The following is a 20,595-nucleotide window of genomic DNA, read 5'->3' as shown; positions in this document are numbered from 1 at the left end:
AGAAAACAAGAAATGAGTCGCAAGATACAAAATAAATTTTGATTTGTTTAGATAGCATGAGAAGTTTTCTATCCACGGTCATGACTATATACTGACAAATTGAACATGTCATAATACAAAAAGTTAAACCTAACAAAGTACATTAAATTTATTATTCACGTGTAACCTCTTATGCTAGAACGATCTTCTTTGTCACAAGGCTAAAGTTTTCCTAAGATAATCCTTGAACTTAGCACTGCTACTATTACTCATTATTTGTGTAATTACGTATTGATGAAACCATAATTTTGCTTCGTATATCAATGTATCAACAACCTTGCATCGCACTGAATTCACCAGCAAAATCTCAAAAACCTTAACTAACATTGATCATGAACTATGCATAAATGGCGTCCCTCTGTCTCGGCATGTTGCGAAACATGATTTGTCATCAAATATAATTATGATAGAATGTTTTGTTTGAATTATGAGGATTTGGTTAAAGGTACAGAAAGTGATTATAGTTATATATTCTGACATCTGGTTTATCTATGAATCTATGATATCATGGAGAGTTTGTAAAAGAGAGTCTAATAATAGACTTTTTTGATGACTATAATTGACAATGTTGGTGGTATAACTATTATTATAGATTTCTATACCATACCACATTTAGTTAGTATTATTTGTTTTATTTGGAAACAGTAAAAACACATGATCTATGAGCATCTATGTTCATTTTTTTATATTTTAAAAACAAATATAATTATTTTTTTTATTAAAATACTTAAATAAATAAAACAGCTAAATATAACAAAAATCACTTAAAAGATAAAAATGTTAAAATAATTATTTTAATTTTAAATAAATAGTTATGTATTAAAGGATAAAATTAAAAATAAAAATGTGGACACCAAAATAAAAAAAGTTCTTTATATATAAGTATAAATGAATTGTAAATATTGTAAATTAGTTGCAACTACAGTTTTTTCATTTGGGAAAATTTTAAATCAGGAAACATCAGAAATGTTTAAGCCAGATGTACTTAGTAGTAGGGATTCATTTTACTATTGTTATGTGACTTAATTATTAAAATAGACAAATTTAGAAACATAAAATAAGAATAGAAACAATGAATATGCCAAAGTTAGTCGCGTTTAGGATTCGGGACTTTGTATGTGAAAGAAAACATGAATTCAAAAATAGTTTTTTTTTTTTAAATAACACAAAAATTGTGTATGACAAATGTAAATTTAGTTTGATTTTTTTTTTATCTTCACACAGTATATATTAAAGATATTTTTAATTTGATTTTTTTTTTGTTAATATGTTCAAGTTTTGTATGATGAAAACAATTTAGTTTTTTAAATTTGAAATTATGCATGATAAATATAATTTCAACCTTTTTATTTTTAAACTTAAATTGTGTATGCGATGCATGACTTAGTTTTTTTAAGTGAAGTGGTGCATAAATATTACTTTACTTTAAAAACAAAATCGCCTTAAATATACCCAATTACAATATATTATCAAAAATTAATCAAATTAATGTGGTCTTTAATATCTATGTTTCCCGTGTGAAAAAAGAAAAAAAAGAAAAAGAGAAATCTTATTTGTCATATATATTTTTGTGTGATAGAATTGAAGGCTCATTATTGATTTTTTTTTCTCTAAATCTATTCATTCTCCCTACAATTAAAGATAAGAAAAACAAAACCCACAAAGAACTTGGTAATAGTCCGATTTGACTTCGTCCTGTGTTAAAAAATGAGAAGCCAGGCAATGTTTTTGTGGAGTTCGGTTTGTACAATTGTTAACGATGGACTTTTCATTTTTTCTTTTAAAAGTAGATCTCTAATAAAATTATCAAATACCACTATATATACATTATTTTTGCTATACAAAAATAATTTAATAATACATGCTGCAAATAACAAAAATTCTCACTAAAATCTCGAAACAGGATATTTAAATCATCAATAATAAGATATAAGTTATATAGGTTTCGGTATTTTTTTTATTTACCTGGATTATGAGTTATGCGGAATATGTTTGTATAGAAATGTAATTGAGTAATAAAAGTTTATTATTTTGAAATATTTATATAAGATATTAAAGGATGCATGTGATATTCTTTTAAAATATTTTTTGAATATTAAGTAAAGTGATTGTATTAATATTTGGAATTCTTGTTTTGATATTTGTATATTTAAATTTGTTAAACTTTGTTAGGATTATATTGAGTTGATAGTTCAACTTTGATAAATACTTACCGAAACTTTCATTTATTTATTATCAATTTATGTAATTTTTTATTTAATGACTAATGAGGTGTTTAATTGAATTATGAATGATACTGGTGTATTTTTTTTTTTTCATAAAGGCTGATAATTTTTTTTACTATTCTAGTATAAAATGTGTAAATTGGGACAATTTGATTTAGTTGGATGCAATGTTAGTAACTAAAACTTTGATTTTTTGAAAGTATTATATGGTTGTTTACCTTTTTGATTTGAACATTCAGAAATAAGGTGTAATTTTATGTTTTGTGTTTTTTGTGTGACAAAATCTTTCTCTCATGTTATTTTCTTATTTTATTGTTATGTAGTTGTAAAAATTGTTGAATGAATGTAATTTTCTTTTTTGAATTTAGTTGCTCAGTTTATGAAGTTCTTATAATCATTTGTTTAAAGTGATTATCATTACCGTTGCTATTTATATTATTTGAATAGTGAGAACCATAGTATATTTCATGTTCAAATTTATTTTACTTATGTTGTTTTTCAAAATAAGGAAATGGTTCATATGACTCTGAATAAATCTAAGAAGTATATGAATAATACTATTTTTGATTTTTTTGTGTTGAAAATTTTTAATATTCAAATCAAACTAGGTATGGCAGAATGATTTCATTTACTTGCATAATATATAAGTTTCATTTGTTAATTGCTTTAAAGTGAATACTAATTGTGTAATTAGAGATTGTCCTAGTTTAGCTACATGTGTTGGTATCTTTAGAGGAAGTCGGGATAAACATGTGGATGACTTTTTAGCTTTTTTTAGGGTACAAACTTTTATTTATGTTAAGTTTATGAAGATCATCTATGCTTTGCAACAATCTTGTGGGAGAGGGCAGGGAGTGTCATGGTTTTTTGGATTAATGAGTGATTTCTTAGAGTTTTAGAGGAAAATGGTATCGTTGCTTGCATTCTTATAAACAAAATTCAAAGTTTCTTATTCTTTTGCAAGGATAATCATTATGTTAATAAGGGTTAAATATGTTTTTGGTCCTTAACTTTCAGTGAATTTTGGAATTAGTCCATTTCGAAACTTTGGACCAATTTAGTCCTCCATCTTTCGAAATACGTGGATTTAATCCTTTTAATCAAATTTTGTTAATTTTGTTTGACATTTCAAGCTTGTTTCATAACAGTATTTGACTTAACATTAAAGCATAAATGTATCAAACAGTATAAACAACTCAAATACAATCCTGAAATGCGTATGAAACATCAAATAAACCTAACAAAATTTTATTAAAAGGACTAAATCCACGTAGTTCGAAAGATGAATGACTAAATTAGTTTAAAGTTTCAAAATGGACTAATTCCAAAATTCACTTAAAGTTAAGGGACTAAAAATATATTTAACCCTGTTAATAAATTAGTTAACTTGACTTTTATTCATACAGAATTGTATAAGTGTTTAATATTTTATTTCGTATATTTATTTAAATATTTTTCATAGTTGGTAGGTATAATTTGTTTATGTTCCATGAAGTCTAATTTTTTATCGGTTTAATATGATACTCGAGTCTTATTTCCATTTTTTCTCTTTTAATAAATTTTTATGTAATGATAAATTATTGATAGATTTGAAAGCGTTAACATAATTAAGATGTAAGAATTCGTAACGATATTTAACATTAACTATTTTGAAAATAGTTAGATCATGAGTTATATGGGAATATATTGGAACAAAATTTAACAATGAAAGTTTATTATTTTGAAAAATATTTAACACAAGAAAATTTGATAACTTTTTAGAATTCTTATAATAAGTTTTTTTTTTTTTATTTATCTTAAGAAAATATATCATTTTCCGAAAAATACGTTTCCATGACAATTTTCAACAGAAGTTTTTCGTGAAAAATCTCATGGAGAGTAGAGATGGCAAATAAATCCGTGCCCGTGGGTATCACCCGAACCCGTCCCCGTTTTGACGGGGAATCCCCGCTTTGACTGGGTATGGGTATGGGTAATACCCGAAATTTTCAACTGGGGATGGGGATGGGGATATATATATACCCGCCCAAATACCCGTCCCCGCTTAAATTACTAAACTATTTATAATTTATTAAATAATCTAAAAAATATATATAAATAAATAATATATTTACACATAAAATATAATATAATATAATATAATATAATATAATATATATACATATAAATAAAATATACTTTTATATATATATATATATATATATATATTTACACATATACATGTAATATAATATAATATAATATAATATAATATACATATAATATATATACATAATAATATAATATAATATATATAATATATACGTATAAAACAAATTAATCATTTAACTAGTGAGATCTTTTATAAACAAATTTATAACATTACAAATTTATAAAAATTTAAAAGAAATATATATATATATATATATATATATATATATATATATATATATATATATAAAAAAGCATAAAATATCTACGCATATACATATAATATATATACATAATAATATAATATATATTATTATATTTATATTATTATATAATATAATATAATATATACTTAAAATAAATATATATCTATAAATATATATATATATATATATATATATATATATAAACATAAGATATCCACACATATAATATATATACATAGTAATAATAATATAATATATAATATAATATAATATATATAAATAATTATATATATATATATATATAAACATAAGATATCCACACATATGATATATATATATACATAGTAATATAATATATAATATAATATAGTATATATATATATATATATATATATATATATATATATATATATATATATATATATAACATATTTCTCATTCTCTTTGTTTTTTGTTATATAACATATTGGCAATTGCTTCAGTTTTAGATCCAAGGTACAAGATGGACATGTTAGAATATTATTTTTATAAATTGTATGGTAATGATTTTGATCTGAAACTTAGTAGGATTCGTCAAATGTGCTATGATTTGGTTTTGGAATATCAATAAAAAAAGAATGAAACTTCTTCTTATAGAGCTACATCATTGGAGTTGGAAAATGATGTTGATAATGATGCGAATGAATTTTTAGAGTTTATGGCAAAAAAGAAAAAATCTAGAACTACAGTTATGAAAACAGAGTTGGATTATTATTTGGAAGAAGATAATTTGCCGGTTACACAAGAATTTGATATCCTATCATGGTGGAAAACAAATGGGTTAAAGTTTCCAACCCTTCAAGCAATTGCAAGGGATGTTTTAGCTATTCCAATAACAACTGTAGCTTCTGAATCTGCTTTTAGTACTGGTGGTCAGATATTAACTTCTCACCGTAGTCGACTTCATCATATTACTATAGAGGCTTTGATGTGTACAAGAAGTTGGATATGGAACTCAAACCATCTAGGTAAGTTACTCAAATTTATTAATATTTTTTGTTAGTATTTTTTGTGAATTTTCATCTAATATTCTACATTTGGTGTTTGTAGGTGTTAAAAAATTAAAAGGAAAAGATGTTCTCATGAGTGAAAATGAATCTGATGAAGAAGGTACATTATATTCTAGTAATTAAAATTTTCAATTTCAATTATTATATCATATCTAATTTTTCATTTTTTTTCTATGTGTAGGTGGATCGAATGCAAATGAAACCACTGATCATTTGTAAAATTAATAAATATTTTGGTTATTATAAAATTTTAGTAATGTGTAATTTTTTAGCTTTTATATAATTATTTGAATTTTATTTAGTTGTTATTTGATACTTTAATTTGAGATTTATACTATTATAATATTTTTCTTAATATTTGACATCATGAAAATCAAAAAGAGTATGTTATTTTAATATTGAATATTTTGATAGTATCATGATTCCGTTGGTGTGATTTTTAAATTTTTTTTATAAAAAATATTTAATTGATATATGGAACAATAAAAAAATGGGTATGGGTATGGGTATAAGAAAATACCCGTTACCCGGTGGAGATGGGGATGGGTCAAAAGTTGTATACCCGTTGGGTTTGGGAATGGGGATGTGAATGAATTTTTATTATGGGGATGGGATCATGATACCCGTACCCGCCCCGCCCCGTTGCCCTCTCCATTAGAGAGGGGAAAATTTTACTTTACTTTCTTCAATTAAAGTAACTTAAATTATTAAAAAAACATCATATTACTTTTTACTGACTCATTTCTGATAAAAAAAAATTAAAAATTTCAATAGAAATCAGCATTTAAAAAAAATCTAAAATGAATACAAAATTTGTGTAAATGTAGAATTTGGATTTTTTATTGATTTTTTTCTGTTTCTTTATAATATACTAATTATCACTAATTTTAATATTTTAAAATATATTAAAAAAATATTTAAAATATTAATATAATATTTTTTTAATGCTCAACATATAACTGTATACAAAAATTAATAAAGAATATGAACCCGTAGATGTGTGAGAAGGAGAAGGGTTTGTTTGTTGTATGAAAAAACATAGAAATGGTTGGAGTAAAGAAAAATGGTACTTGACATGATGAATGATAGTAGTATGGTATGGCATGCAGTGCATGATGACATGTGAATGAAGCCATAGCTAGGTGGTACCTACTGGGTTCCACCATTAATATTTGCGACTGTGTCACTCTAAAGAAGAAGTTAAACGCAAATCATCATCATGCTTTCAAGACAAAGTCGCTTTCCATTTGGATATGGAAAAAGCATATCCCCAAAGTAATATGCATTTAAGAGAGTTAGATTGCCCAGAAACCAAAAATTTCTTTACTCTTTCCAATGTTCAAAATTAATTTGTGGACTAAGAAAAGTTTGAGTTATTGTGTAATACCAAAATATTTCTCAAAAAAGTTTATTCCTTTAACTTTTTGTTCTAAAAAAAATCATTTTAGAAGATTTTAATTTACATTTAACCCTTTAATTAAGTTTACCATCTCAAACCTATAATCTTATGTATGACTCTATGATAAAAATATCCCTTTTATTCATTATAATTATAGCAACATAGTTTAAAAGTATTTTTTTTTCTTCCTCTTATAATGGATTTAAGGGTAACAAAACAAATTATGGTACGCTTGTAAGTGAAGATATATTATTATCTCTAAAACATAATTATGATGAATCTGAACATCTTTATACATTTATTTTTGTCTTGTAAAAAAAGTAGCAGATCCTATGTTTTTTTTCCACCGTTTCCTTCACAAAACAAAACCATTGCTTTTTTTTTTTTTCATTTCCGTCAATTGATTATGAGGAAAAAAAATATAGAATAGGAATGTAAAACACAATAAAGAAAATAATTCTCTTGTTTGATAATAAAAAATAAAAGTGTTCTTCTCTGTTAAATATCACATATTTTATTTTCTAAAAGTGAGGAAAACAAGTGAAAAATTTATAAAAATAGTATTTTTTTAGAAATATCACTTACTCATTTCTCTTGTATATAAGTATACAGATAATTTTATAATTGTATGATTATTTAATTTTCTTTTTCAAAACGCAATTTATTTATTTTCACAAACAAACATAATTTTACCTTTTTTATTACTTTATATTCTTTTTTTCTCTTTGAAACTTTTTTATTTATGAAACTCATTTTAATGGAATAAAAAACTTTCCGTCTCGTCTCACATTCATTGATTAAAATATTTTGAATATATATTTACTTATCTAAATCTTAAAAAAATCTTTGGGACATAGGATATTGAGCCCCTCAAATGTATGCTACAAATATAAATGAAACCAATAAACTACCTTGACATCACTATAGTTATCTTCTAATAAATACGATCATGTAAAACTAATAGGATAATTAAGGAATAACTTTTAAATTGTTTTTTCGTTTTAAACTCTTACTTCCTAAATTTTAATGGTAAAATATATGGTAGAAGATAACATATTTGATGACCCATCACAAAACACATGTGAATTTTATAAAGATTTTTGTCCATCACATAGTAGTTACTTAATAAATTGTTAATGAGATTATAGTATTGAAATTTATACAACAACTATCAAATTGATTGACAAATGGATAACGTCTATAAACCAATTGATTATGCGAGTATCTCATATTATCCAATATATCACATCTGGGAAATTTTCAACATTCTTCCCCTTAGTTCATTTATCCAATTATCAATTAATGTAAGAAACTAAATACAAAGATCATGATGACGACATGTCCTCCAAAAGTGAATATTATTGCATATATCACAATATACTCATAAAAGGCATCTAGTAATGAGGTAGTCAATTTGGAGGAAAATGTTTATGTGCTCATAAAGGAACTCGAGGTATTTATTCATGAGAAATATAAAAATCTAGAATATTCACCATTTTTCATACAATATTCTTATTTTTTTTACGATATTTTATATGATAAAAATAAAAATAATTAAATGTGTCTATTACAAGTAACTTGATACATAAAAACAAAGTCTTACAAAAGAGAAATAATATATAATTAAAAGTGTAATAACATGATAAGGATATTAAAGATTGAAGAAAACTAGTTAAATAATTTTTTTTTAACAAAACAAAAGTTCTTCGCTAAAACAAAATTAAAAGTAAAAAGAATAAAAAAGGAATATGTTTATTATATTATTAAAAAATAATAAAATTTATGTGATAAAAGACTTAGAAGAGAACCATTTATTCTTATACAAGATATAAATAATAAATAAAAATATTAAAATAAAATAGAAATAATTTACTATCTCATATGATAATTTGTAACTTTGTTAAAGATATTAAGCTCGTTATTTTACTCAATTGACCATTGCAAATCTATAACTAAAATCTATACTATTAATAAAATGATTTTTTTATCTAGGTGTAAACATTTTTTATATTTTAATATTATCCTTTCAATAACTATTTCCTTAAACTAAAACGATTATTTTACAATTTTTTTCAGACACTTTATTAAATTTAACTACTTTTAAATTAAAATAATTATTTTATTGTTTTTACCTTTTAAATGAATATTTATTTAAATTTAATGAACTTTCTATCTCAAATTACTCTCTTTTCGTATCTTATCTTTTAATAAAAATTTATATTTAAATTAATACTTTTATAGTTGAACGAAAGATTAAATATGTTTTTAATTTTTTTATTTTTTTACAAATTATAATTAATTTATTTTTGAAACTTTAGTTCAATCTAATTTTTCTTAATCTTAAAAATGCGTAAGTTTAGGTCTCATGGCAACATCGGGTTAGATTTATTTATCGTTTTAAATATATTTCATGATATTATTTAAATTTTTTAAATAATTTTATTTATATCATTTCAATGTTAACTCAAATATTATCATATATAAAATTAAATGAATTTAACAAAATTATATTATATATTTAAAGTTAAGAAATTAATTTGACCAAGATTTTAAAAATAAACTACTTTTAATTTTCAACAAGAATTTAAGAGATAACCACATATTTAATCATCAAATTAATTATAACCTTAAAAAAAGTCAACACATTAGATTTTGAATAAAAAACATTCTGGTGTGACTAAAAGGTCAAAATAAATATCTCCTAATTAAATAAATTCAGATTATTTTATAAATTTTAATAAATTAAACTATAATAAAAGTAACAAAATAATGTTTTCTACTTCTTCTGTTCTTTACCGTTAAATTTCTGAAATTTCCTGGCTTTCTTTTCCCTCCCACGTTTTGCCGCAGAGAAGCTGCAAAGTGACGGAAATGTCACGGGCTCGTATTGCCGTCCACCGCTTCCGCTGTACCTACGCCGCATTATCGTCAATCAACTCATCTTCATCTTCAGTTACACACTTTCAGTTCCAATGTCCACTACAACATCTCACGCGCGCATCCCTCCCCTTCCACTTCCACTCTCCTTATTCTTCGTCTGTCCCCAAACAAGCCTTAAACGATGGCGTCGAGAATTATCCGAGTGGAGACTTTGATTTCAAGCCCCTCACTGGCTGGAAAAAATTCCTCGTCAAGCTCAAGATGCTAACGGCCTTACCCTGGCACCGGCTCCGATACGGCACCGTTTTGACAATCAAGTTGCGCGGCCAGGTTTCACCCTCTCAATCTCGCTTTTCGCTTAGTTCTTCTCACTCACGGTACTATTATGTTAATAACTACTTTTTCTGTTTTAACTATTTCGCGTGGTTCTTCACTCTAGGTATCGGATCAGCTGAAGAGTAGGTTCTCTCGGGGATTATCTCTGCCTCAAATCTGTGATAATTTCATCAAGGCAGCTTATGATCCTCGAATTTCCGGTATCTATCTCCACATTGATATTTTAAATTGTGGCTGGGCAAAGGTTGAAGAAATTCGAAGGCACATTTTCAATTTCAGAAAATCAGGTGTGTGAATTTACTGTTCTGGTGGGAAAAAAAATGTAGGAACACGTATGCTTTACGTATAACTATTTTTGTAGTTCTACCACGTACTGTTTTACAATCTTATTTATCCGCCAGGGTCAAGTGAATAAGTTATGGTGATATACTGAATGCCACTTTGTGTGGTTTTTAATCACGTATCCTCTAGAGGATATTATTCAAAAGAATTTTTTATTTGCTTAATGTGTTTTTTTTTTTTTTTTCCCAGTAAGTTGTTAAAGTGGCAACCGGTTATCATTTTTCTATTGCTTGGATGAGTATGTTTTCTGAGGCAATAATGAAATGAAGTTTGTTCACCTTTAGTTAGGATGCATGAGAGTAATAAGTTTGATTAAGTGCTTATTCAATTAACCTTTATCACGTGGGGGCTTAATTGTGTGTTTGTTAAACTAGCCGAAGCTTATAAGCTGAGTTAGGCGCTGAAAAGCTGAAAGTATATAAAACTAGCTTATTCAATTGAAAGTATTTGGTAAAATGAACCAATAAGCTAGCCAATTGAATTGGAAGTGTTGGGTAAAAAATGTCATAAAAGGACATATTTAGTTATTTGAGGCGAAAAGAGATTCCAAATAAATTGTTGTGAATAAAAATGAAAATTATAAAAGAAAGTTAGTAGCTTATATATAAGCTAGCTTAATTTCATAAGCTGCATGAAGTAGGTTGTGTAAGCTAGAAATTACTAAAAAACTCGTGTAACAAACAAACTTTGGATCAAAGTAGCTTATAATCTAGTCAAAGCTCTAAACTGAGCTTATTTTTATAAGCTATACATGAAGCATACTGCACTATTTTCTTAAATGCTTTGTAAATATTGTAATTGGTGGTACTAAATATGTACAGTGTTATGAATCATCTAATATTTTGGTCAATAAGCTCTGATCTTCGCTAGTTATGGGCAGCTTTGATAGTTCATGATGCTTGTAGGAAAATTTATTGTGGCTTATGTCCCTTCCTGTCGAGAAAAAGAATATTATATTGCAAGTGCGTGTGAAGAAATATATGCCCCTCCAAGTGCTTATTTTTCATTGTTCGGATTTACTGTTCAGGCTCCATTCTTCAGAGGTACGCTGATTCTGCTTTTCCATGCGTTGTTTTTCTAGGCTAATGTTCTCCTTTTAGCTCTTTGTACACTACTAAATTATTTAATGAAAGTTTTAAAACTTTTGCATGTTATCAAATCAAATAGACCCTTAAGTTTTTTTATGACTATAGTTAGCCTAAAACTAATTATTTATGTTATTTATTGATTCTCTTAGGTGTTTTAGAGAATCTTGGAATTGAACCAGAAGTAGAAAGGATTGGCAAGTACAAAAGTGTAGGAGATCAACTTACCCGTAGAACCATGTCTGAAGATCATCATGAGATGCTCACTTCATTGCTTGATAATATCTATACACATTGGCTGGACAAAGTCTCTGCTGCTAGAGGTGCAAGTGTATTTAAAGACCAACTTGAAACGTGAATCAATAAATTAACTTTTGAGTTTCTGCATATTCTATACAGGAAAGAAAATAGAAGATATTGAAAACTTCATAAATAAAGGTGTTTATCAAGTAGAGACACTTAAAGAGGAGGGCTTCATATCAGACATAATCTATGAGGATGAGGTAAGACTGATTACTTGCATCTGTCAACCTGCTAACTGATGGCATCATTAAATAATCATATAGAGTATGTGTATGACAGAATCTCATAAAGAGGGGTTTTGTCCAGCTCATTTACAGTCTGTTGGTTTTATTTGCTTCTTCATTCAATTAACTTGTGAGGCCTACTTCATTCATATGTATTGTATTGATAATTAACATCGGTGAACAATTCTGAAGGATATTATCAAGGTGGACTGATGCTTAAAAGGATAAGAAACAATGAACGTTTTGCAGGTTATTACAAGGTTGAAGGACAGACTTCAAGTAAAAACAAATAAAAATCTGCCTATGGTTGATTACAGGTATTTTTTTTTCTTCTAGGTCCTTAAAAATCTAATATGGTTTACATTGAAGCATGCCATTTATTCAGAATAGACAGAAGTTAACTTTAAAGTTTTCTACAAACCCATAGTCTAATAAAATTATTGTCTGACTGTTCAAATTTTTGTTCTTTGTCTTATTTTATTTCCGTTTTTAGAAATTTATAGTTTGAAGGCTGTAATAACTTCCATAATCAAATGAGGTTGCCAATAAAAATGTTATTTATAAAACATGGTTGTTTCTTTATTCTTTCCCTCTTATTGGAGATTAACCTATAACCATGGATTCCCCTCCTCCCCCCGGCATCATGGGGAAGGTTTTATTTGATCTTTAGGTTTTGAGTACGACAAGTCAGAATCTGATTCCACTGATTTTAGTATATTGCTAGGATCCAATTGCAAGGTATTGGACTTGAATCCCACATTGGGCTCTCCAACTAAGATAGCTACCTTTTGTGATGTGGTTCTCTCAAGGTTCTTATCAATCAGTACTGTAGTCATCCAACATTTATCGGTTGCAAATGAGCAGCCCAAGTGGTGATACTAACATTGCAATATAAGACTTACTATATCGCTTCTTGTTTCCCAACAGATTAATAATCTGAATGTATTTTTTTATAAATTAAAATAACCTAAAGACTCACATTAGCCATATGTTGATATTTACTTTCCTCAAATGCAGAAAATACTCCGGAGTTAGGAAATCAACTCTTGGACTATCAGATGGTAAAGACTTAATAGCCATCATCCGAGCTTCTGGGAGTATTCGTCGTATTGAGAGTCCACTAGGTGCCCGTAGCTCAGGTATCATTGGAGAGAAGTTAATTGAGAAGATACGCAGTGTAAGAGGTACACTTAATCATACAAAGTTACCTTCTTTAATTCGATAACTATTTCATGGAGTATGGTTCTTTTCGTTAGTGCTACATAATATCTATTTTGATTTCATTAGAGTCACATTATTAATTATTTTAACATCACTGTAACAAACTGCAACAACTATAGCCTCATCCCACCCAATGAGGTTAGTTGCATAAAATCAAATGTTGTCATTCAGCTTGCTTAAAAATCAAACTCTCAGTGATATTATTCTCTGTGATCTAATGATTTCTTTCTATATCTTTATTTTCCCTTATCCCTTTTTCATACCGTTAAAATCCATGTGATCTATTCTTTTCATTGGAGCCTTTGTGACACTCTTTGCACATGCACAAACCATCTTAACTGGTTTCCTGTCATTTTTTCTTTAACAGGTTGCATAGTAATATATTTTTTTATGTATAATCATTATTGTATGTTCTGATTTCTTATGTGCGTCTTAAGATTTTCATTTATTGATACTCCCATTGTATCTTTTGTTGTGCCCCTTTAAAGTTCAATTTACTGAAAGTATAATTGTTCGGATCATGTAAGAATTTCCCTTTGAGCATGTTAGACACATAGTGGTCACAAATAATCACTGGTTTCTTTCAACAGTTTAATCTCCCATCTTGTTTATTGTGTGTGACATTATTAATTTTCTAATCATTTTGTAATAAACATAGAAACTTGTGGTATGACCTCTCTAGATTTTGCTCCTAATAATTTATCTCTCTTTTACTTAAACTGGAATGCATACACTCTATCTTGCTTCTAATCGAAAAGAAAACCCTTTCATTTTTAAGCTTTTTTCTACTAATCTCAAGCTTAGAGTTAACCGCTTTCCTTAATTCTTTAATTCCTTAATCCAAACTTTATCATCCCAAAAAAATCTTATAGTTAGAGATAATATTCTTGAATGTCCCTAACAAGCCCATACTAGACTATTAATCGAGCAAGTCTTGACGTAAATCAATCTTTATAGAATGGCCTCAGTCTTGCTTCTAGGAGCTCTCATACTAATAGTTGCAAAATTAGACGTGTACTAGTAGCTTGAATGTAAACCGCACAAACACTTTGTTTTCGGAAACCTTCTAAAATACTCATTTGACCCTTGATCATATGTATTTTACCAGTCAATCAAAGCTATATGTCTTTGTTTTTGCATTTTTCAATGAATAACTTTTTGTTGTGGATCTTCTTGGCATAAAACTAAATTGGTTCCTTGCAAACTTAATCTCTTAGTTTATGTTCAATCACATTTTCTCATAATTTCATAGTGTGACTCTAAAGTTTATCTATTTTGTAATTTACCAATTCTGAATATCTTTCTAGTCAAATTGCTCTTCTTTAAAAAGTGAGAGAAGCATCATAGCTTCTTTTACTTATTTGGCATTTTCATAGATCTTGAAATCTCATTAATTTCAAGTCAAATGATACCCTAATTTCCCTTGCAATTGCAAACTTAATCGGAACACCATTAGGATCAACAACCTGCATATTTATCCATCCTCTTTAATGGCTTCTTTTACCTCTCCAACTTCAATTCATCAATAGTAAACCAAAATTTGTTTTTCCATTTGGATTAGTTATTCTTGCCTATTACAGGTCAATCCTTGTTTATTATAGAAAAGCTGATAAAAATAGTTTTTCAATCTCTTTGATATTTTCATCTATATATAACCGAAAATTTCCCCTCTTCATCCTTAGTACATCTTGGTCCAATTTTTTTGATTTTCTTTCCCTATTCTGTGTGTGTGTGTGTATAATATTTCATTCATCATTCTTTAACCCTAAATCTCGGTAAAACTCTTCAAAAGCTTTGGAGTCTGCGTAAGTCACAATGTCTCTTGGCTCATTTCTGTCTTTCTAATGTCTTACCTAATTTCAGCATTCATGCATATATGGCCATAAAACACTCATTTTTGTTTCTCACCTTCTTCTTGACTACTTACATTCCATAACCAACATTGCTTATCTTGGTTTGAAGCCTTTTTGATTCACTGAAGTTGGTCTAACATTCCTTCCTAACTTTTGTAGACATCTCATCCCAATAGAGGTTAGCACTACCTTGTGATTCCCAATTACCTTCCTCCAATAATTCATTCTTAAAGGTAAACGCAGTCCTTTAGAAATATGGTTGTCCCCAAACATTGACAAATGAGTATACATAATAAAATGCGGGAACAAGCTCAGGGACTACACTTCGTTTGAGTTTTTCAACTAAATGGGCTTAAGAAATAAGGTTTCTGTCTCTATAGACTTTGACAAATGGCTGTAAAAAAGGTGTAAAAACAATCTTAGGGAATACACTCCTTTTAAGTTTTTGCAACTAAAAATGAAGCTTATAGTTTTCTTCCTCTATCTGATGTATAAATTTGGCAGAAACCTGTTTACTGGAGAAATAGTAGATAACAAATGAGATCTTCATCCTTAAGTTGCACGATGTATGCAGTGGTAGTTAATCATATTCATTTAGGTTACTTAAGTATTAAATGTTAAGGTGCGACTGCTCTGTTTGTTTGTAGGACCAAAATATAGGGATAACATTGGCTATCATTCTTCATATATGATACTGTTTGCCAAACATGTGGACTACGATATTGATCTTTATTCTTTTTGGTTATATATCTTCATAGTTTGACGTCACACTGAGCCTTCTTTTTTTCTCAGAATCAAATAAATACAAGGCTGCTATTATCCGAATTGACAGTCCAGGAGGGGATGCCCTTGCTTCTGATTTGTAAGTGCTGGTAGATTCCCCACTGTTCAAAATTCACTGTCTGTTAAATGACATACAATAAGGTTGGTTGAATACATTTAAGAGAGATTTATACAATATCAGTAATACTTTTTTTAAGAGCCAGTACTATAATTTTTTTCTTCAGAATTTCATTCTGATGATACTTTTAGTTTTGAGAGTAATTAAGAGGGCTTTAATGAACTATTGAAAATGGAAATACGTGTGATCTTTGTCATGAAACTATAATCTAATGCTAATTGCAAGTATTTTGGTTTGTTTGCTTGTTTACTAAAGCTTTGGTGTCATGATCTCCAGGATGTGGAGAGAAATCAGGCTTCTGGCTGCCTCAAAACCAGTCATTGCTTCAATGTCTGATGTGGCAGCAAGTGGAGGGTACTACATGGCAATGGGAGCAGGAGTTATTGTGGCAGAAAGTCTTACCTTAACTGGTTCGATTGGAGTGGTCACAGGTGAACCTTGGTGTTTCAGCACGAGATACAGGGGATTTATGGATGATAAATTTGACTGGAACTAATAATATAAATTTTAAGAATTACTACGAACGAATATACGCATGCTGGTATGGTTGACACTGCTGATCTCTTCATTAAAAACGTAATTGGTATTTCTTAAATTTAGGAAACTAGTGATTTAGACTCATAATCTATAGCTAGATGACTACAATGATTATTGCTATTTTTCCCTTTTAGTCAAATCTACTTAACTCTTCTTGAAAATCAACTTAGAAGTGTATATATGCATGAATCTGTTAACTCTACCCAGGAGGAATATATGTAGCGTATTATGAGTTGTGTCTATATGGTAATATATAGCATTTTATGGAGAAAAATGTAGCGGTGTGTTGTATTATTTGAATGGTAACAGACTTCAACCAAAGGAAATTGTAGCTGAAACGGAAGTATTTGTCTGAGCTCTGAAATAATGAGGGAAACATTGTAATCTAACAATTTGACTATATGTGAACAAATACTTTTGTAGGAAAGCTTAACCTTGGGAAACTCTATGAGAAGATTGGCTTCAACAAAGAAATCATATCAAGGGGTAGATATGCTGAGCTGCGGGCAGCTGAACAGCGTTCATTTAGGTAATGGAATTTGTTCTTGTTCAGTTATCAAGATTTTAGGGCTGTAATTAACGAGTGCCCTGTGCCATGATATCTAACTGCGAGGCACTGTCTATTTGAGAATGGAAGACATAATGTATATATCTGTTTGAATGGTCTTCAGTGCTGTTCTAATAAGCCAATAATGAAATTCCATATTTGTGGCGGTATTATCCTTTCATTAAACACAGTTTTGGGCTCAGTGTACTCATTATTTTTAATTCAGTGATTAGTATTCTACCGTATTATCAGTTGATACCGGTATCAATTATATTTTCCCTTTTCAGTATCCCCCTGAAAAGAGCATATTGAGGTATCAATGACTTTAGAGGTGCAAATAGTTTAAATGTATGATGAAACATGTACTTTTTCAAGGACTTGAGTTGCCCTCGTTGTCATCAATGCAGCTGTGCCCCTAATGTAAGTTTTTTAACCTGAGCAAGCGGATTATGGCAAAAGAAGATAAATACACAGAACATTCATGCTGCCTCTATCCTCTAGGCGCTTCAGATCACCCTAATCATGTCCAGGGTTTGCTCGCAGTGCTGGAATATAATTTTTTTTATGCTAATGATGATTTTAATTAGTTTTTTCTTTTTCGTTTTATATAGCCTGTTTGTCATTATTGCCTTGCTTTTTAGCTGCCACTTATGCTTAATCACTTAGTTTTGGTTGATTCGAGGGTTGGTACTCATATATGATCATTCTGTCTCGCTTTCTCTGCTACATACAGACCAGATGAAGCAGAGCTATTTTCCAAGTCTGTTCAGCATGCTTATAAACAATTTCGAGATAAAGCAGCCCTTTCTCGATCTATGACTGTATGCTTTAAATTAATAAGCTATTTTGCTGTCTTTCTGTTCATCTTTGTATATCGAAGTTACCATAACTACTTCTTACTAGGTAGAGAAGATGGAAGAGGTTGCACAGGGGAGGGTTTGGACCGGCAAGGATGCAGCTTCTAATGGTTTGATTGATGCTATTGGCGGCCTTTCTCGAGCTGTTGCCATAGCAAAATTGAAGGCCGGTATACCTCAAGATAGACAGGTTGGTTTTGATAATGCCTTTGTTTGTAGATTGGATATGCTTTGCACTTCAATTCAAGACAGTTCGATTTTTTTGCTTGATCTATGTCAGGTTACTGTTGTGGAGGTCACAAGACCCAGCCCTTCTCTTCCCGAGATTTTGAGTAGTCTAGGTAATTCTGTGGTTGGAGTAGACAGAACTTTAAATGAATTACTACAGGACTTGACATTTTCCCACGGAGTCCAAGCACGGATGGACGGAATCGTGTTTGAGAAATTGGAAGGATATCCATACGCCAACCCCATTTTAGCATTGATAAAAGATTATCTTAGTTCCCTTTAGTTGTTACGTAGTATTCCTCCTGTTTGTGTTTTGCATTATATAGTGAGGTATGCATGGACACCTCACGTAATTTGCAAGAGAGAGGGAGAGAAATGTTATTATTATGTAATAAACCGGGAAATAGAGAGAATAAGTGTCAAATAAGTTTGACGTGTGTGTGTATATCTTTACTGTTACTGTGTGAGAATGCCTTATTGGGATGTTTCATGTACCATTATCTACACATTTTTAGGGAAAATTTGATTCCAAAAGCAAATTAGAAATGACGCCAATTTACTCGAAATCAACGTCAGATGCAAAATTTATTGGGACTTTAGGGTTTGATAAGAAAAAGAAAATAAAAATTCCTTAATCGAATAAGTAATTTTTAATTACGCCATAAACTAGTTTAATTGTATATTCGTATATTTTAGCTTTAAATTTTACCTATACCCCATTTTAAGAATAAGTTTCCGGGGTTGAAAAAAAAAAGAATTAAGCCCCCAAAGTCTAGACAACGGTTAGAGTGGTTTGTCTTGAAATAATATTAAAGTAACACATCAATTAATATTTGCTATAATTGTATGACTCGTTAAAATTATTTCAAATTGTAAATTTATTTTGAATGCTTTACGTTATTTATAAATTGATCATTGATAGTTTTTATTATTTGCGGATGACTAGATTTGATTTTGCATGATTTTAATTCATTTTTTATTCTGATCTAACTTGAATTGGCTTGAGACAATCCACCTAAATCATTTAGGCTCTATTTCTTTTGGAGTGAAGGTTTGGAGAAGAATGAGCGGATAAATTTGAGAAAGAATAGAGTATAAAGTGATATTATTCATTTTAAAGGATTTGGAGTTAAAAGTTAAGAAATTTAAAGATAAAATTTGTAAGTTTAAAGATAAAATTTGTAAGTTTAAGAATAATTTGATGGATGTATGACATATAAAAGAAGTTTTAATAGATTAAGTGGTAAGATTATATATTTGTTTTTATAATTAAAATTAATAAAAAAATATATAATTAGTTAAAATTAATTTAAAATGAAACTTGGATAATTTAAAAAAAATGATTAAGTATGACTAATTTAAAATAAAATGTGATTGGTTTAAAACAATTTTAATTAAATATTGAATTACAAAAAAATTAATACTATTATTAATTAATTATTTTGTTATTATATTTTTTATTAGTATTTTATTTAGATTTTTCTTCATAAATATTAATTTTAAATATTTTATATTTCATAAATTATTATTATTATTATTATTAATGTTGTTGTTATTGTGATTATTAGTTATCATAAATAAAGGTTTCAAATATTTAAAAATATCAAGTTCATTTGGTAATTTTATCTTTATCTTCTCAGAACCTCACCTTAAATATATATATATATATATATATATATATATATATATATATATATATATATATATATATATATATATATATATATCAAATATTTTTCTCATTTATAAATCTCTTGAAAAGAATAAATATGTGATTCGCCCACAAATAATAAATACTCTAAAAGAAACCGTTATAACTTTATTTTTCTGTTATTAATATGGTCAAACTTGAGTTCAACTTAATTTAACTAAATTTGGTTTATCTTAATCTTGATTAGGATTGATCCAACCTAACATAGACTTAACTTAATATAGGCTTGCTTAGACACAACATATATCAATTTGGATGAAACTCGACTCTATTCTAACATGACTAGATCGAATACAACCCAAACTGATTTGAACTTAATTTAATGTAAATCATTTGGGTTTAACTAGACCCAACTTGACTTGGGTTTGTTTCAATCCAACATTACATGAGTTAGGTCTAATAAGATGTCAAAATCATCTAAGGTCCATATGAAATAACTCAACATAGATTAGTTTAAAAGAC

The 20,595-nt window shown here is 28.2% G+C and overlaps 1 protein-coding gene across 1 annotated transcript; it reads left to right on the top strand.

The window, feature by feature from the left end:
• The first annotated feature begins 9,911 nt into the window (after nt 1–9,911).
• LOC114176494 (serine protease SPPA, chloroplastic-like) lies at nt 9,912–18,916 on the top strand. Its single transcript, XM_028061547.1, has 13 exons — nt 9,912–10,318; nt 10,428–10,611; nt 11,572–11,709; nt 11,904–12,074; nt 12,151–12,254; nt 12,528–12,595; nt 13,296–13,462; nt 16,145–16,214; nt 16,530–16,684; nt 17,214–17,319; nt 18,071–18,158; nt 18,241–18,384; nt 18,475–18,916. The coding sequence occupies exons 1-13, from the start codon at nt 9,980–9,982 to the stop codon at nt 18,703–18,705; spliced, it is 1,965 nt and encodes a 654-aa protein (XP_027917348.1). The 5' UTR covers nt 9,912–9,979; the 3' UTR covers nt 18,706–18,916.
• Nucleotides 18,917–20,595: the final 1,679 nt, after the last annotated feature.

This window comes from Vigna unguiculata, chromosome 3 (assembly GCF_004118075.2).
Source record: "Vigna unguiculata cultivar IT97K-499-35 chromosome 3, ASM411807v1, whole genome shotgun sequence".
NCBI classification, from domain to species: Eukaryota; Viridiplantae; Streptophyta; class Magnoliopsida; order Fabales; family Fabaceae; genus Vigna; species Vigna unguiculata.
This window is presented reverse-complemented; position numbering and strand designations above follow the sequence as displayed.